This window comes from Rhineura floridana, chromosome 3 (assembly GCF_030035675.1).
Source record: "Rhineura floridana isolate rRhiFlo1 chromosome 3, rRhiFlo1.hap2, whole genome shotgun sequence".
Taxonomy (NCBI): domain Eukaryota; kingdom Metazoa; phylum Chordata; class Lepidosauria; order Squamata; family Rhineuridae; genus Rhineura; species Rhineura floridana.
This window is the reverse complement of record NC_084482.1, coordinates 18,491,171-18,515,929: the sequence shown is the minus strand read 5'-3', so window position 1 is coordinate 18,515,929 and position 24,759 is coordinate 18,491,171. Positions and strand designations below refer to the sequence as shown.

The following is a 24,759-nucleotide window of genomic DNA, read 5'->3' as shown; positions in this document are numbered from 1 at the left end:
TACCATCAGAAACACGCGGACAGCGGACGCGCGCGCACATATGCATTACATATGTATTACATACACATATGCATTACATACATTACATATGCATTACATACATACATACATATGCACACAGCCACCGCGGGTAAGCTATAACAATTCCAGCAACACGTGCGCACGCGCAAGCCGCCACCGCCTCCTTCTTCCTCCTACCAATGCCCTCGGACGGCTCTCTGCGTGTGGGTGTGTTACTTTCTCCCCACCCGCCTCTTTGAGCCTCCGTCCTTTCTCCGCCGCTTCCGCTTCCTCAGAAGAGGGGGAGCAGCAGAGAAATCATTTCCGCTTCCGGTTGCCTTGACGTTCCCGCCTCTTTGAATCCGGTCGGAAAGAAAGAAAGAAAGAACCAGAGCCTTGTAGGGGGAAAAAGAAAGAAGAGAAGCGTGAGTGACAAAGAGCCTTTTGCCTCAGCTTCCTCTGTCTCTGCCGTCGCCTTAGCTTCCAGAAAGCGGTGGGGTGGGGAGGCTGGGTTTGGTAGTTATCGCAACCGGCCCTACCACGGTGGTCTCCTCCTTTTTATCTCCTCCCTGGTTTCTGAGGCCCGGTCCGTGCCCCTCGGGAGCCCCTTTCCACCTTTTAAATTTTTGAACCCCGAAATGCATCCTTGTAGCCCAGAAAGAAAGAAAAAGAGTGACTGAGAAGTGAGCGGGATATTTCCCTGTTCAAATCTCGCCTCTGGCATGAGTTACGGCTGCCCTCATTGACGGGGTTTTTGAGACGAAACTTCATGGCCGGTGGATGATGTTGTAGTTTTTCTTACCGGAACTTAAATGTATGGCTGCTTGGAAATAAGGCTCATTCTATTCCGACGGGCCTTTCTCTCAAATAAGTGTGGCTCGGACGGCAGCCTTCTTGCCCAAGAGTCTCTGAGGGAGAGAGAGCGGAGCGGAGGGGAAAGAAAGCTGTATTCTGCTTGGCTTGTTAAGAGGTTGGCATTGGGCTCGCTCCGGTGTGGCTAGGCTCTTCTGCCAAGTGCTGTCTGTCACCACCAGGGTTTCTTCTAGACTCCCCGCGCCCAATCCCACCAGCCAGGGAAGGCTGGTCACTAGGGGCAAGATGGGCAGCATTCCCTCCCCCGCGAATTCTGGGAAGTATAGGTTGTTGTATAGGTTGTTGAAGGTGCTGGAAATTGTAGCTGTTCACAGGATTCCTTCGGAGGGGGGGAGTGTATTTTCCATGTGCTTTAAAAGTATGGTGTGTACAACTTTTCTCTTTTTTTTAGTATAAGCACAACTAAAAAAATCACATGTATATCTGGGTAATTGATGCTGACTGTTGTCAGTGTTAACGTTCTCAGATGTTCAGCTTTTCTCCTCAGTCTTAAATTTCTGATGCTTGTGTCTGATTGCTTAAGTGTCCACTGTGTCTTTGGAAGGGAAGAGGATGGGGAGAAAACCAGAATAAATTCACTGTCACTCCAGTGACTGTCTGGCTCTGCCTTCCATTAGTTAGCTTGCTCACCACCCTACCTGCCCCAGTAGTTAACAGCCACCACTGCATTGGCCTCCACTTTCTAGTCTGTTAGATGCTGCCTCTTCGAACCTGGGCTCTGTCCCCCTGACACACTTCTCAAGATCTGAGGCACATGGTAACCTTGCCATGAGTTCACCAGGTGGTCTTAACCTTAACTCCTCTGTCTGCAATATGAGGACTATTGTTGTGTGCAGCCCAATCTCCAAGCAGTGTGAGACTTCCCAGGGTTGCTGCACTTACCCAGGATTTGGTTTCCTTGGAATGAAGGCTAGCGGACACTGTGGTGTCTTTAGCACATATGGTTTTATTTACACATATATACAACCTCAGCATGAGCTGGAAGGGTTCTCGGCATCAACAATCCCATATATCTGGCTTTCCCATTAGGTTTTTAGGGGAATCTTCCAAGCCATGTAAACCGCCCAGAGAGCTTCGGCTATAGGGCAGTGTATAAATATAATTAATTAATTAATAAACAAACAAATAAAAGCCATAGCTTGACGTTCAGCACAGAGAGTGTGGCAAGCCTCTCTGTGTCTTCTCAGCTTCCAGTTTCATTTCAGATTGACTAAAACACACAGGCTGCTCCTTGGCTCCAGGATGAGGGGGGCCTCCAGCCAGGGGATGCGGGAGGAGGGCCTCTCTCCTGAAAGAGCTCCCATAGCAACATAACTACTCTGGACTACATATTTAGATATATAGACTGACCCATCAAGTGTACAAAGAAACTGCCTTGGCCAGAACTATTAACTTATGAAAGGAACTGGTTTGACTAGACCAGAAGGTTTCTCGAATACAAACCGCAGAATATAGGCTGGGACAGTATTCACAGATATCATGCAGACCAACCCCACAATCCTATAATACTGGTATTCCTTGTGTAATACCAGCTCCCTCTTGGAAGGCTTACAGGTGTCATGTGCATGTGTATGTAGTGCTTTGAACACTCAAAAAGTGTTGTATAAATGTTGAGGAGGGTGATCTTTCTTAAACTGCAAATATTTATTTCTTCTGGCTTTTGCTCACAACTGATGCCTTCTTCCTATACACTCTTAAACCAGTCTCCCTCTTCAGTCCCTTGAGAATGAGGCTGGACACTCTTCTTCTACACTGCTGATATTCTCAGCGCAAAGGACTGCTGTATCCATTTAATAGTTGTCGAAGTAAGGATTTTGGCAGGTGCATTTCTTCTTAACGCTCTGTTGTGCCATGATGAAGCAGTACCTATCATAATTTCCTCTTCCGCATAACTGCAAACAATAGAGGAGCTCTGTTGAAGCTGCAGGAGAATGACCTTAATTTTTGGGGGAGGGCACTGTGCCCGTTGGTGTGAATGCTGTAATATCTCAGTTAAGAGAATGGAGGTGCAGCCCATCACCTCCTTGTTCTCTTCATAGTTGAAAGGAGCTCTGGAAGATAGAGAGCTGCAGCTCCCACCACTTGTCTGTAACATGCCCAAGCAGTTATACTGAGGTTTGTCAACTCTTTTTGCGGCAAGACATTTAGCAGTTATATAGATAAGCCTATCATATCACAATGCAGGGATTAAGGAGATGCAACTTTCCCCAACATTGCATTTCCATGCTGGAGAAAAAGGTTCTCTTCTCCTCTGACCCTTATGGTTGGTACTCTTATGCACACCAACAATTATCCATGCCTAAACATCACTGGGTAGTTTTATAGTCACTGTTTTTGATGTGACTATTGAATCTGTCCGGTATTTGCCACCCCATTCTTTGAATAACTTCACTCTAAATCCCAATGTTAGCACCCTAACCTCTGTTTTCAGACCTAGGGGAAAATAAAAAGCACCCTGTTTTCTGACTTCAGGGAAAAACGATAAAGCAGCAGTTTGTTTAAATAACTTACCCTTTCAGATTTTTTAAAAAGATGGCTTTGTGACTCACAAGTAAGTAAACAAAACAAAAATGCCCCTCTAGTGTGTGTTACTGTTGGGGATATCCTGTATTTGTGTTAATTATCTTTCATCATGAGGAAAACTAGAGAGCCACGAGGGCAAGATTTTGACCCCGACTAACTGCTTACTTGGCCTCACCGCAACCTACCTTATACCAGACCAGTCTATGTGTCCTAGCCCAGTATTACCTGTTTTGACTGGAAGCAGCTGATGCAGTCATCAAAGGTTAGGGTTCTGTTATTATTTCCCTTGATGTTAATTGGTTCCCTGACATTCCTTCTGCATTTCCCTGGCTTGCTAACCTGAATTTCTTCTTATCCCTGCTGACTCCCTATTATGCTCAACCTGCATTCCTTTCTTGACATTGAAGGCATTGTAGATTCCTTTATAGCAGTGACAGCTTTGCCTTGATATTCACTGCTGCTATGTACCTTGAATCTATTGTGAAAACCTAATTGCATTTTATTGAAGCGGTACCTAAGTCCTGTTAATCATCAAAACCTCTTAGCAGTTTACATAAAAATAGCTTCTCTGTGATAGTGTAGGAAAAAGTGCTGTGCTGTGTCTTCACTGTTAAGGTTTTTTTCCTGCCTTTCTAGTCTCTTGTGCCTCTTGTTAACAGAATCAAAGAACATTCCTATAAAAATTGTGTGTGAAAATGGCAGCATTCTTTCAAAGAATGGTAAAATGACTTAGTGCAAACAGAATGGGAAAATCAGAGGATAGGAGAGGGAGATAACGCACCCAACCATATACCATGTGTCTTCCTTGTTCTGAATCAACTTGTCTTCAGTGCAGTTAAGTAATTCATTTCCTTGCAAAATCATCATAATGCAGAACAATTAGACGAATGATCACATCCTGAAAAACTAGTTCCACCATTAACTTTTAGTTACATCAGAGAATATGGGAAGAGGAGAGTGTGGGATATTTCTTAATGATGCTGTATCATGTTGTATTTCAGAGGCATTATCCAAGAGTCTGTGTGGCCTTTTACTTGTCAGATGGACACCCGGTTCTGAAGAACTGTAATACTCTCCTAGGAACATTTGCAAGGTGGTGATATGCTTAAAAGATAGCACTAGTGCAGGGAAGTATGAGAGATTGTGAGGAAAGCGTCAGCATCTACTGGAGGGCAGCCTGAAATAGCCTGCCATGAGGTCATGTAGAAATGTAGTATTTCTGCAAACTATGGAAGAAATGAAAACAAATTTTTCATGATAGGATTTTATTTGAGGACAAAAACATGTTTATATGCCCACTCCCCCCAAAAAACTGTTCCTTTTGACATTAGTTTGAATAACTATTTGTTATAGATGTATCATAACTATTCTTTCACTGCAGTTTAATAATCTGAAAAATTAAAAGTGTTGAACTCTGGTAGACAGAAGAAGGATATATATTTTGTCACATAGTGTTTTATATTCTGTCTTACCTACACTGTCTTTGCTGTAACCCACCATGATTCCATGGGATAGCGTAAGCTATGGTTCTGATGGATGCTATAGCTAATATATTACAGTATATTATGCAACATGCCAGAATAGGAATTGCTATTTCAGATGCTTCCTTGTTTAATTAGAATCCTAAACCCACTTACCTAACAGTAAGATTCATTTTGTTCAATAATGGTTAGGGTTGCACTGTCAGGAATACCAGAAGCTACCTTATACCGAGTCAGACCATTGATCCGACTAGTTTAGTATTGTCTACACTGATTACAGCAGCTCTGCAGGGTTTCAGATGGCAAGGAGATGTTGGAGATTGAGCCTGGGACCTTCTGCATACAAAGCAGATACTCTATCACTGAGCTGTGTCTCTTCAACATAATAAAACAAATTCGGTAACAGAGCTATAATGTCTTGTTTTGAATTTTTAAAGGGTACAAACAACAATATTTTAAAACACATAGAATTTTCTCTTTCACTGAGAGCTAAGTTATTTTTCATACAATGCTTAATTACCATGCTTTGTTCTATATTTTTCAAGGAATATCATTTTTTTCTTCTAGAACTTAACAGCTCTTGTTCTAGCCCTTTTACTTAAGTTGTGAGGGTTTGGTCTTAAGCGTTTTTTAATGCATTATACATCTTACTCTCTTCTCAGGCACTTGAATCTTCCCTCTTCTGAGTCAGTTATGTGAGCAGCGTAGGAATGGGTGAGTCTCTGTATATTATACCAGCCCAATTTGTCTTGCAGCCTTTATTGTTATAACAACCATGTCAAATGGAACTTCTCAATACAACATTCTGCCGTCATGTCAATTTAAACCTGTTCAGATCTACCTAACAGCCCAATTTGGAGACATATAGGACTAATGTATTAGGACTGCACCCAGCTGATGCCCTGGCTTCAGCTTTGGGATCTGACCTCATTCCTGCAGCCTGCAGCTTCCTTAACCTTGCTATGGCATGCTTACCATACAGAAAGAACAGTTAACATTGTGTAGCTTCTTGCAGAGTAAAGAGGTGGTAGGGTTTATTATTTATTTATTTATTTATTGCATTTTTAAACCGCCCTATAGCAACAAGCTCTCAGGGTGGTGTACATAAGATAAAACCACAATTAAAATACGAACAAGTGTGGATTATAGAACATATTTAAGAACAAAATTAAATACAAATTAAAATAAAAATTACAATACAATTAAGTTTAAAATTAAATTAAGCTTAAAATGCCTGGGCAAAGAGGTACGTTTTTACCTGGCGCCGAAAAGATAACAAAGAAGGCGCCAGGCGTATCTCATCTGGGAGGGCATTCCATAATTCGGGGGCCACCACATAATTCAGGGTTCACTTGCTTTATATCCTATGGCTGTTTTTGTTGATCACAAACATACTCTGGGTGTCTATAGTAGTCAATGGTGCAGGTGCAGTGGTAGTAGGAAGTTTCTGGCAATTAGAAGATCACTCAACTTTTCTCCACTTGACAAACATATGACTGGGTTTTGGCTGTAGTGGCCCCAAGTTCTGCCAAAGCCAGTCTATAGGATTGAGGTTGTGAGCAAGAGGGAGGGATTGTTTTCATGTAGCTACATGCTGCTTCTCATAATCTGAACTTGCTGAAATGCTGCCTACCTTTTCTCTTACATTTAGACTTGTAAAGAATGTAAATTGTACCATTTGAGAAGTGAAAGCTATGAGCTGAAGTATATATGATGGTGCTACTGATATTTGGTTACTTAATATGTTTGCCATGTTACCGTCATTGCTATATGAAGTTGGTTACAAGTGTGAAAAAAGTTCACGCATGGCCTCTTTCTGGCGTTTTTCTTTCCTGGGCGTTTTTCTGGGCTTTTCCCCAGGATGAGGCTCATCCATTGCACTCTGGATGTGTTGACCCCAGCAATTTTCCCAAATGTGGGAAACTCAACTGCATAATTTGTCATCTTCTTTGCTATTTGTTCTTTTAATGGTGCATAGTCCACAGGGAACTTCTCCAGCAGATGTCCTACCTGTGCTCTTTGACAATTCCTGTTTGCTTAACTGGAGCTTGCGGAAGTGAAAATCCCTCTTAGATCATGTACACTCTCTTTTCTCCTGAGAATGGTACTTTAACAAGCTTTTTTCCTTCAGATAAAACTGCTGATTGTATGAAGATGGATGCTGGAGACTATGGTTTAGCTAATCACACTTCTGTGTTCAAGACTCTTCCTCTACAACAGAATGCTCTCTCAGGGGATCACCTTCCGTTGTCTGGCAACAAGGTTTGAGAATTGGTTGCTTTTGCTTCCTACCTGTACATTTAGGTTTGCTGCACAAGTAGTGATGTTAATTTTTGCTCTTTGAATTGTAACACTTGGCTGCAATCTGAAACCCCCAATCTTGGGGGGGGGTTGGGATGCAGTGCAGTCACCTTTTTGCTGACTGTTGTGGGCGAGATCCGCTGTGGTGGAAGCCCAAGGTCTGCCCCAGTGGCCAGTGAGGGAATTAGGTAATGAGGTGTTTGGGATGGGTGGGTCCTGGAGGGTTTGGATTCATGGGATTTAGAGCCCACAGATACCTGAGAGACCTGACCCAACCTGGAGCTGGTAAAGTAGAAAAAGAAAACAGCCCCCACTCCACCTTTCAGGGGTAAAGATATGGCAGAGGATTTGCTGCTGCATGCCTTCCCAGCCCCTCTTAGGTTTGCTTTGCCATTTAGCTTTCATGATATATCAAATACAATGAAGTAGGGGGCATATCTGTGCCAGAACAGATGTTCAAACGGAGCTTCAGGTGTTTTTCTCCTGCAAGATGAACTTGTATTCAGAACTACTGGGATTCTGTCAAACTATAAAATAATACAATGTTCTGCCATCATTTACAACTAGACAACATAGTTACTAAGAGGGTTAGAAGAAGAGAAGCCACAAAGAGAAAGAAGTTGGAATTGTTTGGAATTTAAGTAAAGGGTAAAAAGTGATTTAGAAGGTGTCACTGATGCTTTTCCCAGCTAGTAAAATTTTCATAAGCTTCAAGATAGGAAGACCAAAGACAACAAAAAGTTTTTATTATTAGTTAGCCATAGGTATTCTGTGATACATTCTGCAGCATTTCCATGCTTAGAAAGTTGCATAATACAGTAGGGCCCTTTTTACCGGCACTTCGCTTTCCGGTGTTCCGCTAATGCGGTGGCTTTCAATTAGGGGAAATTCCCCATTTTAAAGCCGATTTTGCGCTTTTGTGGCATTTTCGTGCGACGCACCCCATTATACTCAATGGGTTCCACTTTACGGCGATTTCCGCTTTACGGCAGCGGTCCAGAACGGAATCTGCCGTATAAGTGGGGCCTGCCTGTATCCTAAATGTGTAATTCTTCATATTTGCCTAATCACGTTTCAGGATATTTTCCTATTGCAAAATTCTAGAGATGCTCTGTATATTGCATTTCTTCTTTCTCTTATATTGTTGTAGCTAATTATCTTTATTGAAAATAGTTGCATAGTTACATACGAGAACACTTATTACATATGAGAACACCCCTCCCTTTGGATATCATCCTTTCTTTGAATATCTTTTGATTTTTATATCCTTCTTTGTTTAGTTTTTATCTAACAAATGTGACCGCCTGGAGAAACCTTTTACTTGTCCAACTGAAAATGCCTCCTGTAGTTTCAGTTACTATTCAGGTAAGGTATTGGGATCACTTGAAGGACCAATTAAGATCTGCAGATTATAACACTGCAGTAAAAATGCCTTGGTGAAATTAAATGTGTTGTGTTTAGCTCTCAGCTTTGCTTTAATTTAAGGTTGAGTCTAAATTTCTATTATTTAGAGGAGTGGTTCCCAGACTTTTTCCCCCAGGGACCACTCAAAGATTGCTGATGGTCTTGGCAGACCACTTAATTATTTTTCTGCCTGTTGGAGCAATTGTAATGTGCTGTTCTAAATGCTACATGATTTTAATTGTCTTTTTGTTGCTTCTTTTATTTGTCATAATGTATCTTATCATATTACAATTTGCATTCCATAAAATTCAAACTGTAACAAAATAAAATACAATATATAAGAAATATTTAATACAGACATGTCGTGGACCACCTGAATGAAACTTGCAGACCACTAGTGGTCCATGTACCATAGTTTAGGAAGCCCTGATATAGAGGAATGCATTTCACCAAAGTAAAATGGATGTCCTATTCCTATTGAAACTTTGGATATGTTCCTTAAGAACATAAGCCCTGCTGGATCAGACCAAAGGTCCATCTAGTGCAGCATCCTGTTCTCACAGTGGCCAACCTGATGTCTATGGGAAGCCCACAAGCAGGACTTTAGTGCGACAGCACTCTCCCCACTGGTATTCCCCAGCAACTGGTATTCAGAGGCTTACTGCCCCAGATACCGGAGGTGGTAGACAGTGATCATGACTAGCAGCCATGAAATGCCTTATCCTCCATGAATTTGTCTTATTCCTTTTTGAAGCTGTCCAAGTTCCCTACTGTTTGATTTAGTTCTGTTTTAATTTATAGCAGGGATGATCATCTTCTGTATTCTTGGGGTACAATCTTTTCCAGAGCAGACTGTGGTCCAGAAGCCATAAAATTATTTTGCAGTGCAGACTGAACTTGGGCCCCGTGGTAAAGTTGATGCCACCAGCAGTAAAGACTTCAGTTATGGAGTACATGCATATCACTGTTGTTTATGTGTACACTTAACAGTACAAACATGTTGTATTTATATATCTTTTCTATGTAATTTGAAAGCAGGGCTGTGGAGTCAGTACGCCAAACCTTCGACTCGACTCCGACTCCTCTATTTTTCTACTGTCTGACTCCGACTCCACCCAAAATTGCTTCCAACTCCACAGTCCTGGAAAGGGCTGTAAATGTCTTTTTAAATTGGAAGCTCTCATAGGAGCATTTTTATCACTGCCTGAATATGCGCTGATCTTGGCATCACAGCATTTGTCTTCGTCTGGGTCCTGTGTCATACACTGACACACAAAATGTTTTCCATCTTGAGTTATGGTGAAATGCTCAACTACAGCTGACTTCATGGGAAGCTTCTTTGACATTTTGAATTTATATTTTAAAAAATTTGTCAATCAAAATTTATTTTGAAGTCGGAGTCGGTACATTTCTTCCGACTCCACCCAAAATTGCTTATGACTCCGACTCCACAGCCCTGTTTGAAAGTGTGAAATGTCTGTTTCTGAAAACATATGAATAAAACTGGGCAAACATTTTGCTATATCTTTGTTTAAAAATTGGTATGATCAGGCATATGGGCTGTCAGATTACCATCCCTGGGTTAAATTGTGATTTTTTTTCTTCAAAGTGACTGTAACTTGAGATTAGATTTCTGACAGTCATGCAGGTACTCCTAAAAGGACAGGTTGCAATTCACAACTAAAGCACCCCAGTTGTTTAATAGTGGGGCAATCTGGTTGTAGTTTTGCAGGTGAAATCTTATTTGCAACTTCTACAGTCTTTCTAGTTTCTTGATACTGTATAAGGAGATGCATGTACATGCACAGAACTCCTCTAGAAGGTCATAACACTTGAGACAATGACATTGTTTGTAATTGATAACTTGGAAGTGAAGCTATTGGCTTCTCGTTTACTGTTGGGTGCTTCTGTCTCAACAGGACCTCCTTCACCTGAGAGCTATCAAGAAGCAGGAATGCCAAGACCATTTGGAACAAGTGCCAATGGACAATGGAGGAATTGTGATTCTACCCTGGGTCGTGTTTTACAGAAGCCTAGAGCAAACCGCAGTGTGTATTTTGATGCACGCAAAAGTCAAAGGTACATTTTGTTATATATTTACAAAAGATAGGAGCCAGTACTTAAAATAACCACTTAGCAAATAGTAAATATTGTATATGCAGTTGAACATGGTATTCATTTGTTTATTTGTATCCTGCTGTTCCACATAGTTGTCCTCAGCGTAACTCACAACTTACTAAAAAAAAAGAGCAACAAGTATAGCAATTCAAAACATAATATGAATAGCATTAATTTACAGTAGGGCCCCACTCGTACGACAGGTTACGTTCCAGGCCCCTGTCGAAAAGCAAAAACCGCCGGAAAGTGGGACCCTACTGTATTCCAGCTGCCATGCTCCAGAGCTGACAGCGATCAGCTGGAGCGTGTGATCAGCTGGAGCACGGGGAGCTCATGCGCTATAGCTGATCGCCCCGCTGACACCTCCGTATTAGCAGAACGCCGAAAAGCAGGGCACCGAAAAGCGGGACCCTACTGTATTTCATTTATTAATAGTTCATGACCAGCTGAATTGGTTCTTCCCATAATAATTCTCACTTGTAGCCTGTATCTTCCCCAGCACATATTTCATACAATTTGTAAATGTAGAAAGATCAATTACTAACTGTGACTTGGTAATCTATTGAGGGATTGAAGGTAAATCCTTACATTTGAACATTCTTGCTTTTACTAAAAAGTTAAAACAAATGTTCAGTTACAAAATCATATTACAAATGAACTAAATGCACATGGAGCAATTACAACCCCCCCCCCAAAAAGTCAGTTTTAAAATTCAGTTGTTTAAAATTCAGGGTAGGAAGTCCTGCTTGTATATGAAGTTGTCTGTGCATACTTGTAAATGCCCAGGCTCATGCAGACAGAGCTGGGGAAATGAGGGGTCCTTACTCCTTCTAATAGCAAAACCTGAAATGACCTCTTCTATATAACTATTAAAAGGTGCAGAAGTCATGTTCTGGTTTTTTGTTCTTCATCTGGCCACCCTACTCACAGGTCCCTGCTGCACTCCTCTGCTTTAATTCTAGTACAGTTGTAGTAGTACGAGACTAATTACAGCCAGGATAACATCCTGTCACAATTCCCAATTGCCATTCCATCTCTTCCAGATCCTGTCGTACTGTGATGTGTTGGGTAGTGTATAGGCAGAGGATAACCTGGACATACGACTTTTGGGGTCAAGTGAGATGTCATAGTGGCAAACCCATGTGACAGTATTAGGTCACCACTGAATTCCTTCATTGTGGGGTGGGAGATTTTAAATCACTGCATGGGAAGAAGAGCAGAACCTGTGTCCTGCAACCACTCTTTAAAAGCTGTTTTTCTCCCAGTAGGGCTCTGCGACTCCCTCCTAGAGGAAAATAGCTTTAAAAACAGGTTTGGAAGAAAGACGAAGACAAAGATGGTGAACTCTTTCACCACTCCCCTTGTGTCTGTGCTATGCATTTAAATCTTTTCTACCAGCCCTGCTTTGTAGGAGTAGGTGATGCTGCCTCAAATCTAGTTTCAGCCTCAACATGCTTGCGTGTAAATTTTGGGGACTGTAGTATAAAAAAGTTGAGAAATCCAACCCCTTTGGGTGGCTTAATATCTATATTGTTGGTAGTTTTTAATTGTTTTAAATTGAAGGTTCTTTTGTCATTGTATCCTCAAGTTCACAATTTTTACAAACACATCTCCTGCACTATATAATGGAGGTTCAATCAGAGCTTGGAAAAGTTACTTTTTTTGAACTACAACTCCCATCAGCCCAATCCAGTGGCCATGTTGGCTGTGACTGATGGGAGTTGTAGTTCAAAAAAGTAACTTTTCCAAGCTCTGGGTTCAATAGTTCCCTAGTTTTTAATAATAATGCTTCTGAGGCACATGTCTCCTATGGGAGATCTATGATGCAAACTGGCAGCAACTTGCTTAGAAAGACTGCATTTGTTTAAAATACTGGCAGCCAAGAATTCATGTTTAAAATGCTCACTCTGAAAGCACAGTGTCATACTTTCTTGCTGCTGTACACTGTTCTCTGCTCACTTGTGAAGAACCTCAACCTTGCTACATATTAGGTCTGCCCTTTTCTTTATACTGTTAGCAGTGCTAAGATAAGGGTATTCCTCCTTGTAAACTACTTCAAGATACCTGCAGAAAGGCAAGCAGAAACTTCTTGAACACAAGAACTGTGTTGGGTCAAACCTATGCTCTAGTCTAGCATCTGTTCCCCACAATAGCCAGCAAGTTGCTTTTGGTAAACCCTGAAGCAGGACATGAATGCAATAGCCAGTTCCTGTTGTTGCTCCCAGCAGTTGGTATTCAATGGCATATGGCCTTTGAACCTGCATGTTGCCATCATGATTAGTAGCCATTCTTCTTAAGTAGAGGAGAACATCCTGGAGTGGCTTTTTCCTCCCAATTGTAAAGATAGGACTGTTTCATTTTTTTCTTGGCCTTTTTGGCAGAGCAGAGGACCATCCCAGAGTGCAAGACACGGAATAATGGGCTCAAGTTACAGGAAGCCAGATGTCAGATAAACATGAGGAAAAACTTCCTAACTGTTAGAGCAGTATCACAATAGAACCAATTACCTTGGGAGGTGGTGGGCTCTCCAACACTGGAGGCATTCAAGAGGCAGTTGGACAGCCATCTGTCAGGTATGCTTTAACTTGGATTCCTGCATTGAGCAGGGGTTGGACTTGATGGCCTTATAGGCCCCTTCCAACTCTACTATTCTATGATCGAATGATTCAGCTCCTGTCTTGCCTATTCCAAATTAACAGGCTCAGGTTAGAATCTTTAGGGTCTGCTGCTTTTATATTGCCCTTAAACACAGAAAAAACTGTTTGTAGTGTACACAGTTTTTACTGATATATGTTGTTGTTAGCGGTTTTGGTTATTATAAGCAGCAAACTGGGATAAAATTATTAACAATAATGAAATCTTGCTCCAGGATATTCCCCATCTTCTGGGAAAGGATGTCATAGGAAGTCTGATGTTCTCTTCAAGAAACTGGAGGAGGAAGTCAGCAGTACCTTTTAACTTCTCCAAAGTATGGAGAAGTGGGTTGCCCTGGTTTTCTGCTTGAGTTTATGCAGCATGGAAAATCAAATTCTGAGTATATTTGTGGTACTAACTCAGTTGACTAATATATTGAACTTTTTCTGCAGTGGGACATCAAATTCCTTTGCAGGGAAATCAAATATTTCTGCCTACGAAAAATCCTTTCCAATTAAGTCTGTTACAAGTCCGTCGTGGAGTGCTCCATGCCGTCGCAGCTTACTAAGTCCCAAGAAATCCCAAAGGAGATTCATCAGCACTGCAGAAGAAGTAGGTGAAAGGGAAAAGCAGAGAGAATTAAAGCTTCCTGTGTAGGAGGATTCTTATGCTTTGATATTTCTTGGATTTTACAACCTGTTTTAAAACCCCTCCCCATTGTTCTGTGGCAGTGGTGAAGTCTCTCATAGTAGTTGGCTCAGTTGCTCCAATTACCACTGAGGGGTGGCATAGTTACACACAGGTTTCTAGCTACTATTGGCTGAGCTGTCTGATCCAAGGTGGTGGTTGGGGGGAGAGAGCAGCTTAGGGTAAGAGGGATAGAAAAAGTAGAGGTTGGAAAGGCAGTAGGCCAAGGGGAGTACTTGGGAGAGAGGTCCTTGGAAAGGAAGAGATGGATGGACAAAGGAATTGTGTGAAGGGGGAGGTAAAATGAACCCATAAAAAGGAACTACAGATGTGAAATTTAGACCAGCTAGGTGGATGTGTCCAAGCAAGTGAGACAAATCACACACTGTTCTATATTGGTGTTCACATTCTTATAGTGCTGGAGAAAGGCATTTTTCTTCTCTAGTGCCTCTTTCTCTGGAATCTATAAAGCGTATGTGCATGCATGCACATACATGTCCATCTGACTCTATTCCTACCTTTAGTTTCATCCTGGGTGTTAGGGCTTGTGGATTTTGGTATTCGGTAGTATATTAAATAAATAATTATCACTCTCAAGATGCAAGTCTTTGTTACAGAAGCTTGAACTATTTGTTTTTTAAAAAAGAAAAAAGCCTCTGTTGGTGTCAGGTAGTTAAATCTGCAAACTCTTATTATACTGCAGAATATTTTGGGTGGTATTCATTGTTAGTCTTACTCAGAGTAGACCCAATGAAGTTACTAGACACCACTACAGTTCATTAATCTCAGTGGGTTTACTCTGAGTAGGACTTAGTTAAAGACAACCCTTAATTGTCTCTGCAGGGCCAGGATTGAAATATTTGGCTGCTTGCAATTTGTGTGGTTATTTCTCCACAGACAGTTCGAGAGGAAGAGAAAGAGATTTACAGGCAGCTGATTCAAATGGTTACAGGAAAAAAACTCTCAATCTCCAAGTCCTCTTCACTGATGTCTCTCAACCTGTGAGTCTCTGAAATACACTGACTAGCTCATCATCTGCCTCATGTTTTAAGTTGATTTGTGGAAGGTCTGATCTTTTGTTTTTGTTTTTAGGCCCAGATGTGCAGGTTCTGGTAAAAACCTTGTTAAAGAAGCTGAAAATCAGCGTGGGAAACCTTTTGAAGCTTATTGCCCTTCTGCAGGCAAGCAATCATCTTATGTTCTTAGGACTCAAGAGGAACATTCTCACAAACCGCTGCCACATCCAGTACATAATTTCCTTTCACGTGTTACCTTTGAGCCCAAGGACACCAGTATACCAGCTCGAGAAAATAGTCTGCCTGTGCTGGATGTGCAGGCTGAAGGTAAAAGCAATAGATATGAATTAGACTCTTGATTCACCTACTCAGACCTTTTTAATCATTTCTGCAGATGATTGATGGATAAAAGTTTGGTTCTTGTTTATCCTTGCAACACATTCGTAAGATGGCCTGCTGACATTCTCATGTTTCAAGTATGAAACTTGCAGTCCAGTCCTAATCTTGTTTAAATGGAAGTAATTCCTACTTTCAGTTGGACTGAACTCAGGCTTGCACCCTAAGGCTGATTACCCAAGATCACCTAATATACCGATAGCCCAACAGGAACTTGTGAATCGCAGTCTAAATATACACATTGGACAACAGTGATTGTCAGGGTATGTGTGGAGTGGCTTCCCTTTTAGGCAAGACCACAAAATAAATGGGAGGTTCTAGATGGTGTGTTTTTGTTTTTAAATATAGTTACAAAGATTAATGTTTAATCTTGGTTGTGCTCCCTTTAGGATCTGACTCTACCATAATGCTCAATGGCCAAGACTTCAAATCTCCAGCTCCAAGGTAAGTGCATCCTGACTTGTGGGGACCACAGCTTAGAATTCCTAGTGATGCAAAGTAGATGGATAAAGGCTCAAATGGAGAAAGATATGTATTGAAATCAATAGGATGTTTGCTACAATGCATTTATTGCCTTTTGATTTCAGTGAGACTGTAGCATTTACTATTTTTTCCCTGGATTTGGGCCAGTTGGTTTAGCTTTCCATGTGTTTTGTCTTACCTAAATTTCTTTATGTAGTGAAGCTTGACCCTTCCATCAGATAGGCTAGAAACTGCTCAGATGCCAGCTTGTAGTAGGAGATTGGCTATTGAAGAAGATTCTGATCAACCCCAAACTAGATCTTTGTCCTTTTTGGGCAGACATTCTGGGTCTCAATCAGGCAAATCATTTTAACCACTTTTCTTCTGATCTGCACCAGCAATTCTCCTCCCCCCCCCTTTTTTTTTGTTGGTAGTTTTGCTTTTTAAGCTGTATCTTCACATCCGCAGGTACTTTTGTTTCTGCTTCCAGGCCATGAAAGTTAGGAGACAGGAAATTGTGGAGAAATCTGTATAGATGTTGTGTATACATTTAAAATGCTATCAATTTGTATTAAAGAAATATCCAAAATGGTGTGAAAAACTATGGTTTTCAATATCCAAAATGGTGTATAAAACACATCATAAAAGAATATAAAACCAAAGTACAGAAATTCAATATAATATCCACTGCAGGTGGCAGTATGTGCCAGATCTTCATTAATGGCCAGGAAATGCCTAGCTGAACAAGTAGGCTTTTAACATATGCTCAATCAGTGTGCGTATGAGACACAGAGATTTAGAGAGACAGAGATCTTTCAGTCTGGAGCTAGTTCTGTCACTGGTGCTTCAGGCTTCTTCTGTAACTTGTTTGCAGTGCCATCTTGTGAAAGATTCCTAGTACTGCGTCCCTGACAGCACTTTCTTGGGCATGCCATCCAAGCAGGCAGCATGGCACTTTCTCATCCTCTGATCCCAAAGGGCTCCCCAACCTCTTTAAGGCGAAATTTATCTCAGTTTGGTTGCAGGCTGTGCAACTTGACTGAGTTACCACCAATCTTGTTCACTTTTCTTTGAGGGGGGTAGCACTGACAACAGTTAAAATAACTGTCTATTTCCCACATAGAAGAAACATTTTGCTTTCTTGTATCGTTTCCTCTTTCAGCACACCTTTCTTTGAGGCCGAATTGTGGATCAAAGAATTGTAAGTATTTTCCATTTTTGAATATTAATTTGCTTCATTTAGTAAGTGTATCAAATATCACCAAGGGTTCGCCTTCTCTTTAAACATGCTTCTTCGGGCTATTGTTGCTGCCTTTCCAACATGGATTAAAGCAGTCAGTAGAAAGGGTAGCCAACTTAGTGCCTTGCAAATGTGTTTGGACTCCAACTCTTGTCAGACTTAATAATTGGCCATGCTGGCTGGGACTGATGGGAGCTGCAGTCCAACAGCAACTGGAGCACATTACATTGGTTACCCCTGAACTCTACAGGAAATGGCTATAACAATAATTTTGGATTTCTTCCCTTTTCTGTTGATGAAATATTTCCGTTAGTTTTCTTCCCCCCTGCTTTTGTCAGACAGTTTGGAGATAGTTTTGTTTGCTTGCTTTTGCTGAACATAACAGAAAACCTGATTCTCCCAGCTTTAAACCCTTCTAAGCAACATTGGTATAGTTCTGAGGGAGCAGCCAGAGATACCCCAAGAATAGCCCTCTGCATTGGTCCTTGGAGGATGCTAGAATGCATTATGTAGTGCTGCAGGGACAAAAGTTATTTATTGTTGCCAGCTAGAAGGAATTTTAGCTTGAGGAAAAGTCTGGTGGAATGCAAATTACAATTCCAGTTGTGACTTGAAGACTTCTCATTTAATGTTCTACCCATTCTTCTATCTTACTAATCAATGCCTTATCAAAGGTGCCTTCAGAAAGAAACAATAAAGCCCTTCAACAGATCTAGACAGCTCTTTGCCTCTTGCAGCATTTATAAATGTAAAAGGCAAGAGGTCTTCTGAGTAATCTGCTTTCATGGTGTGAGTGCGCATAAGCTAGATCTTCTTGTTTGTAAGGGAAAAATATGAATGTTTAAATTTAAATGAGGACTCGCAATAATGACCCCCGGGGCCAAATCTTGCTTCTTGATGAATGCCAGCCCAATTTTCTTTTGTCATACAGAGGTGTATGAAGGGACTGGTGTGGCTGTGGTAATGGGATTTGCTGGCATTCCACTTTGGGGCAGTCTGACCCTCCACCCAACACCTCAAAGTGACCTTCCCATAAAAATTTATCAGAGCCTAAATGAATGATAGGATTGAAAGTGGCAGTGATGTGTACTTCCATTGCTACTAATGTTGAATTCTTAGTCTGCTGTGTACAAACATCTTTCTAGAACCAGCGTATATGATTCCCGAGCCCGTGAGAGATTGCGACAGATAGAGGAGCAAAAAGCTTTGGCACTGCAGCTGCAGAAGCAGGTAGGACGTTCAGATGGGTTAGTTTTTTAAAGCAATCTTGATCATGAGAAACATTCTATCAAATTTACAAATGCTCTTCATATCAAATATTACAAAGAACTAGAACTAGAAAAGGTCCTCAGATGCAAAGATGTATCACTGAACACTAAAGTCAGGATCATTCAGACCATGGTATTCCCGATCTCTATGTATGGATGTGAAAGTTGGACAGTGAAAAAAGCAGATAAGAGAAAAATCCACTCATTTGAAATGTGGTGTTGGAGGAGAGCTTTGCGGATACTATAGACTGCGAAAAAGACAAATAATTGGGTGTTAGAACAAATTAAACCAGAACTATCACTAGAAGCTAAAATGATGAAACTGAGGTTATCATACTTTGGACACATAATGAGAAGACATGCTTCACTAGAAAAGACAATAATGCTGGGCAAAACAGAAGGGAGTAGAAAAAGAGGAAGGCCAAACAAGAGATGGATTGGTTCCATAAAGGAAGCCACAGACCTAAACTTACAAGATCTGAACAGGGTGGTTTACAACAGATGCTATTGAAGGTTGCTGATTCATAGGGTTGCCATAGTTGTAATCGACTTGAAGGCACATAACAACAACAAAGACAAATGCCTATAGTGATTCATTTTTTAAAATGCATGTTAGGCTTATATCTGAACTGGAAAGGCTGCCTGGTTCTCCAGTTACCTGCTTGTTCTTGCTAAATAATAGTAATAATAATGGCTGATATCCATCTTATAGTCTTAAAAAAAAAACTTCTTCCACTTGGCTTCCTTGCTTTAAATTGCAAAGTGATAAGCAAGTTATAGGCCAAGACCTGATCAAGACCCTTTTAGAGTCAAACAAAAGGTTTCACCATTTATTTTTTCATTGGTGAAATTAGGCTCCAAATTAAAATTTGCTGGCTGAATAACTTGTGAAAGTGAGATATCAACATTGTAAAGTGAGATGTTGCTCACTTTAGAGATGTGTCTTTCAGAGACTGCAGAAACGGGAGTTTTTAGTACCTGATTCAGTCGACTTACACCTGCGAGTACCTCTTGAGAAGGAGATTCCTGTCACGATTGTGCCAGAAGACACTAAGGCCACTGATGGTGAAGAAGAGTTCCCTGAAATTACAGAGGTAAGCTTCTCTGTGTTGATGCTAACAGGCTTCATGAAAGCAGGGTCCTTGGATCTAGTCCACAGAAAAAGCCAGTCCTGGGCTGTGCCACATGAGGCTCCAGCTTGGGGAGATTGCTTGAATGCTCTGCCCTAAAAGGATCTGGCCTGTTGGTGCCAAAAAGGTCCCCCAATCCTGCTTTAATGTCATCAGATTTAATGGCACCCTTGGGAGCAATTGCTTAAAAGTTGTATCTACAGAACAACTGTTGGGCTAAATGGATCATTAAAATATCAGCTCTCAATGATGCTTTTCCTCCGCCACTCCTGGCAAAGTACTCATTAGTTCTTCTCATCTCCTGCTTTCAGATACCCTAAAACCTCTAGGTATATTTGATTAGCAGCCCACTCTACCTGTACTGCACTTTCTGCTTCTGCAATTGCCCATTTCCCTGTGCCTGAGACCTTATTGCAATTGTGTCTCCCAATCAGATTAGTTTGTGGCACTGAGCATAACTGTTTTCAGGTCTTTGCCAACAAAAAAACATGGAGACTTGTTTGTGCAGCCTCCTCCTTCTAATGGGACCAACATCTTGTTTTGAAAACTAATCTAGTACTGTGTTAACTTATTAAGGCCGTTATTCCAGATTCTACTCATTCTAGAGTGCTTTCTATGCAACAAGACAAATTTAACTAGTAATCTAACTTGGATAAGGCTCTTGAACCGAAAAAGCCAAAGCCCCTTTCTGTATAAATCGCTTGTATTTCCCCTAGGAAATGGAGAGGGAAATAAAGAGCGTATTACGAAGTGGAAATCAGGATGAGGTGCTGAGTGAAGCCTTCCGGTTAACAATAACTAGGAAAGACATCCAGACCCTTAACAACCTCAACTGGCTCAATGATGAGGTAATCTGATCTTTATTTGTGTTTAAATATGGTTTTTGTACAGTTCAGCTGTTTGGTAATTATATAAAATCTCAAAATAAAGCAATAAGAGCCAACTCACAGGATATAAGAAGACCCTTTCTAGATCAGACCAAATGACTGTCTAGTTCAGCGTCCTTCATATAGTGGTCAACCAGAAGCCTGTGGCAAGCTGGCAAATAGGACATGAGGGCAATAGCCCTCTCTCACTGTTGTTCCCCAGCAACTGGTAATTCACAGGCACATTTCACATAATAATTCACAGCATATAGCCATCATGGCTTGCAGCCGTTGATAGACAAATACATGGAGGATACGTCTAATGTGGCAGTGAGTGTTCATGTATTTCCATTTTTGGCATAGCAACTGGTCTTGGAGTGACTGTTCCAAAGTGCATCAAGATCATAGCTCATAACATCCTAGGCTTGAAACATGAGTTTATCCATATTATAGTCGGCCACAATCTGCATTCATAAAGTGGATCAAAATCCAAAAAATGACAAATCAGGCAGCCTGTTGCAACAGTATGAGGTCAGCAACCTCACAGGGTGCTGCACATAGCACAGTGCACGTAGATGACCTGTCCACTCCTTACTAGACCCCCAGCTGCTCCTACCACTGCCACTTTCCATGATCTCTGTTTTATCTGGGAACCTGGGCAAAATGGGATGGGGGAAAGAGTGCAAGGAAAAAAGCAATGCACAGGGGAAGGATTCCTGCTCATCATTTCTTCCCCTGCAAATCCCTCCAACCCCTATTTTGCATCTTCAGCAGCAAATATGGGGTTAGAAATCCTGTGTTTGCAGCTCAGTATATAGTTCTACTTTGTTGACACACCTAACTTTTCATAGTTTTTTGGTGGGGGCAGACTCTGTAACTTCCAGTCTTTGCCCTTCCTCTCTGTCCCTGCAAAACAAGGCAGCACTTCAATTCTCTTGTCCCTTCTACGTAATCCTTGTTAAAACATTCTGAATTTTATGAAATCTCAAATGTTGTAACGTACATTGCAAAATCAAATGCACCACTTATATGCACCACGTATACTATATATGCATAATATTTAGAGCACTGAAAGGAATATGAAGTACTTGGCACTCTTAAGTTAATGAGCAGCTTTTTTTTAAGCATCAGGGTTGCAGGACAGATGGTATCTAGCAAGATTAAATATCATGATTTGTTTAATGAATATTCTTCTCTTGTGAATGCAATAAAGCTATTTTGAAAATTTATCAGTTGTTTCCTAACTGCATGACAATAGCATATGTATTCTTCTCCCTCTCAGATAATCAATTTCTACATGAATATGCTAATGGAGAGAAGTAAACAGAGGGGCTTTCCAACCGTTCATGCATTTAACACATTTTTCTTCACCAAGTTAAAAACTGCGGGGTACCAAGCTGTGAAACGTTGGACTAAAAAAGTGGATGTGTTTTCTGTGGACATCCTGTTGGTGCCTATTCACCTTGGTGTCCACTGGTGCCTAACAGTGAGTATGTTTTATGGTTGTGTGTGTGTTTATACCTCAGATTCTCTCTTTTGGTTGTCTTGAAGAACTCTGAGGAACTTCTTCAAAAAGGGTCCTTTTTTGTAGCATGTAGTTGTGAGCAAACATTTTCATAGTTAAGCCTTAGTGGCAACAAAGATCTACAAACTTATGGATACCTTAAAAACTGCCACAGGCCCACCATATTTGTGCAGACATCATTGGTTTTGTTCCGCTGTGCAACTGTAGCCATGTCACAATGTGGCTGAGCAAGGTACTCCTAAACTAAAGAGAAGTCTCTATAAACCTTTGCTTCACTTTTGTCAAAGATCTCCATCTAAAATTCTTTTTTTGTATGGTCCCTTTTTTATAGAAAGCAAGTCTGGATGTTTGCTGAATGCATCCTAGAAAGTTGATGGTTGTGAATGACTTAATGACAAGTTCTGTCTTATTTAGGTTATTGACTTCAGGAAAAAAAACATCACCTACTATGATTCAATGGGAGGAACCAACAGCGAAGCTTGCAAGATACTGTTGTGAGTATCCCAATATATTTAAATATATTTAAGCTTTCCCTAGTCAAGGGTGAAGAGAGGAAATGAGAGCTCAGGATGAATAGAAAGCAATCTTTTATGACAAGCTGCTACTGTCATGATGTTCAGAAATGACTGAATCCAAAGGGATGGCTAACAGCAACCATGCTCTGGTAACCCAAAGGGCAAATGTTACTATATTTTCCTTGAGCTGATGCTTCCACCTTCTTGAGATAGGATTAGCACAGCTGTTTCCTTCAAACAAACATTCACAGACTTTGGCTAAATGTTGGGCTACAGCCTCTGAGCCCTTATAAGAAGATATGTAGGGCATGGGCCTCCACATGCTGAAAATGCTTTATTCCTCACTGCATCACTGAGGCTGCAATCCTAAATCCATCTATTTATTTATTTGATTTAAGATATTTTTACCCCACCTTTTCACTAAAAAGTGCTCAAGATTTTTTTTAAAAAAAGACTATAAGACTACCAAACGATAAAAAACCTATCAAATAAACATATTGGATGATTGCCAACATTGCATGACCATACTTCTTCTCATGCAGTGGGACACTCTCCTATCTAGTCTGGAATGTCCCCCAACCCTCCAGAGCAGATTTGAGGGAAGTGTGGTAGGCTGCAGGGGAGAGAAAAGGAAGGGGAGGTTTTGCTGCATGAGCAGGAGTCTATTCACTGGCCCATGGATGCCACTCATCAGCTAATAAGCCAGGAAGATTATTTGAGAGTAAGTCCTGCGGGACTTGCTTCCGAGTAAATATGCATAGGATCCGATTGCATTTTGGGCTTCTATATCTGAACAGGAAGTGACAAACTGGCATAATGCTGTTAAGGTAGCCTGGCATTTTATGGCCTTGTCCATCTGGAAAAACATACCAGCAAGGCTATGGTAATATAGAATGAAAGGACATATGCATCAGATATCTCAAGATTTCCAGATGTTACCAGAGTATGACGTTTTCTCTAAAAAGAATCAAGGGAGAAATTTGGATCAAGCCTAAATGCATTGCTCTGTAGCTTTAAAGTCGCAATAATACTCAGAGCAATTATTGGTTTTAATTGTTTATCAAACATTTTCCTGCTGATTCAGGAATGTTTAGCAGGAAATTCTGAATGGTAAAGCTATGAAAGTATTTTAAACTTGTCCTGTGAATTTCTAGAGATCTACATACCTGCACACTTTTCAGTATCTGTGATAAAATGAATCTGTATCTCAAATACTCTGCACCATTTGTGAATAGAGTCCTGTCTTAAACATGAACTGGGATATGACACACTAACACAAGGCTTAGAAGGTCAGGAAAACTTTGTAAGTTAGGTTTTGTTAACAGCACACATCACAGTGCAGAAGAAAACAAATGTATATACAATAAAATGCATCTTAACATTTGGAAGCAACATGTACACTGTATCAAACAAAGTTCAAACAAAGAAGATACCAATGGATCGATAACTAGAAATACCTTTTACGAGAAGCTGGTAGCCTATGTAGCAGGTAACTCTGAAAATAACATAAAAACAGTTTTGGTGATTAGTGTAATTTTGCAAGTAGCGTAAATAAAAATAATGAAATGAGGAAAATTATTATACAGCCACAAGAGCGGCTGTATACTGTAGCCAGCATGGATTTTTTGCATTCCGCAATGTTAAATTGAAAATACCCCCCATGCCATTCTGATGCTTCCCATAAGCTCCTTTCAAAATAAAACCTTACCAAACTTACAGTCCTGAACTCAGAAACGCTTGGTTAACAACCCTCTCAATTTTCATGGTGATACACAAAACAGTCAGAAACAATCGTGAGTTCAAAGTGTAAAAAGAGAGAAGAAAACCCCGAGACCCCTGTTGGTCTCTTTTCTGCCAGAGTTCTCATTTGTTGAAATTAATTAAAAATCAGCGATGTTCACAGAGTACCTGTAATCCTAGTACTGACCTTACCCCATACTCTGACCTTCATTTTCTTCAGTTTAAAAGTTAAAAAAAATGCCTGGCTGATTTTTAATTAAAGTAATCTAGCATTGGAGTGAATGATAAGCCTGGGCATGCTCAGTAAGAACCAACTGTCAGTGTTCTAAAAGAGACTCACAGCTGCTTGACTTGCCTAATCGGGGCTGCACCCATGCCAGACTTTTATTTCACTTGAGACAGTCATGGCTTCCCCTAAAGAATCTTGGGAAGTGTAGTTTGTGAAGGGTGCTGAGAGGAGACTCCTATTCCACTGACAGAGCTCCAGTGGCCAGAAGAGTTTAACAGTCAGCTGCTCTGATTGAAGGTCTGTGAGGAGAACAGGGCATCTCCTAGCAACTGTCAACAGATATTTCTCTCA

The 24,759-nt window shown here is 40.9% G+C and overlaps 2 protein-coding genes across 5 annotated transcripts in view; one reads left to right on the top strand and one right to left on the bottom strand.

Annotated features, from left to right (window-relative positions):
• Positions 1 to 194, bottom strand: part of PFKM (phosphofructokinase, muscle) — a 90,503-nt gene extending 90,309 nt beyond the window's left edge. The window contains exon 1 of the mRNA XM_061614715.1: positions 110 to 194. The gene's annotated coding sequence lies outside the window, so the exon portion shown is untranslated. The remainder of the gene's footprint in view (positions 1 to 109) is intronic.
• Positions 195 to 274: 80 nt separating this feature from the next.
• SENP1 (SUMO specific peptidase 1) overlaps positions 275 to 24,759 on the top strand; it is a 38,363-nt gene continuing 13,878 nt past the window's right edge. For 2 of the 4 annotated variants that reach the window (XR_009761177.1, XR_009761178.1), the window contains exons 1-15: positions 275 to 425; positions 5,540 to 5,591; positions 7,009 to 7,139; positions 8,459 to 8,543; positions 10,502 to 10,661; positions 13,787 to 13,946; positions 14,919 to 15,022; positions 15,114 to 15,364; positions 15,823 to 15,877; positions 17,058 to 17,096; positions 18,281 to 18,365; positions 19,354 to 19,497; positions 20,250 to 20,381; positions 21,682 to 21,885; positions 22,339 to 22,418. Coding sequence is in view for 2 of the 4 variants with exons in the window: in XM_061614717.1 (XP_061470701.1) it covers positions 5,588 to 5,591; positions 7,009 to 7,139; positions 8,459 to 8,543; positions 10,502 to 10,661; positions 13,787 to 13,946; positions 14,919 to 15,022; positions 15,114 to 15,364; positions 15,823 to 15,877; positions 17,058 to 17,096; positions 18,281 to 18,365; positions 19,354 to 19,497; positions 20,250 to 20,381; positions 21,682 to 21,885; positions 22,339 to 22,418 (1,634 nt within the window). In the remaining 2 variants the exon portion in view is untranslated. Of the gene's footprint in view, positions 426 to 4,397; positions 4,490 to 5,539; positions 5,592 to 7,008; positions 7,140 to 8,458; positions 8,544 to 10,501; positions 10,662 to 13,786; positions 13,947 to 14,918; positions 15,023 to 15,113; positions 15,365 to 15,822; positions 15,878 to 17,057; positions 17,097 to 18,280; positions 18,366 to 19,353; positions 19,498 to 20,249; positions 20,382 to 21,681; positions 21,886 to 22,338; positions 22,419 to 24,759 lie in introns of all 4 variants that reach the window. The other 2 variants (XM_061614717.1, XM_061614716.1) reach the window with 2 other exon arrangements.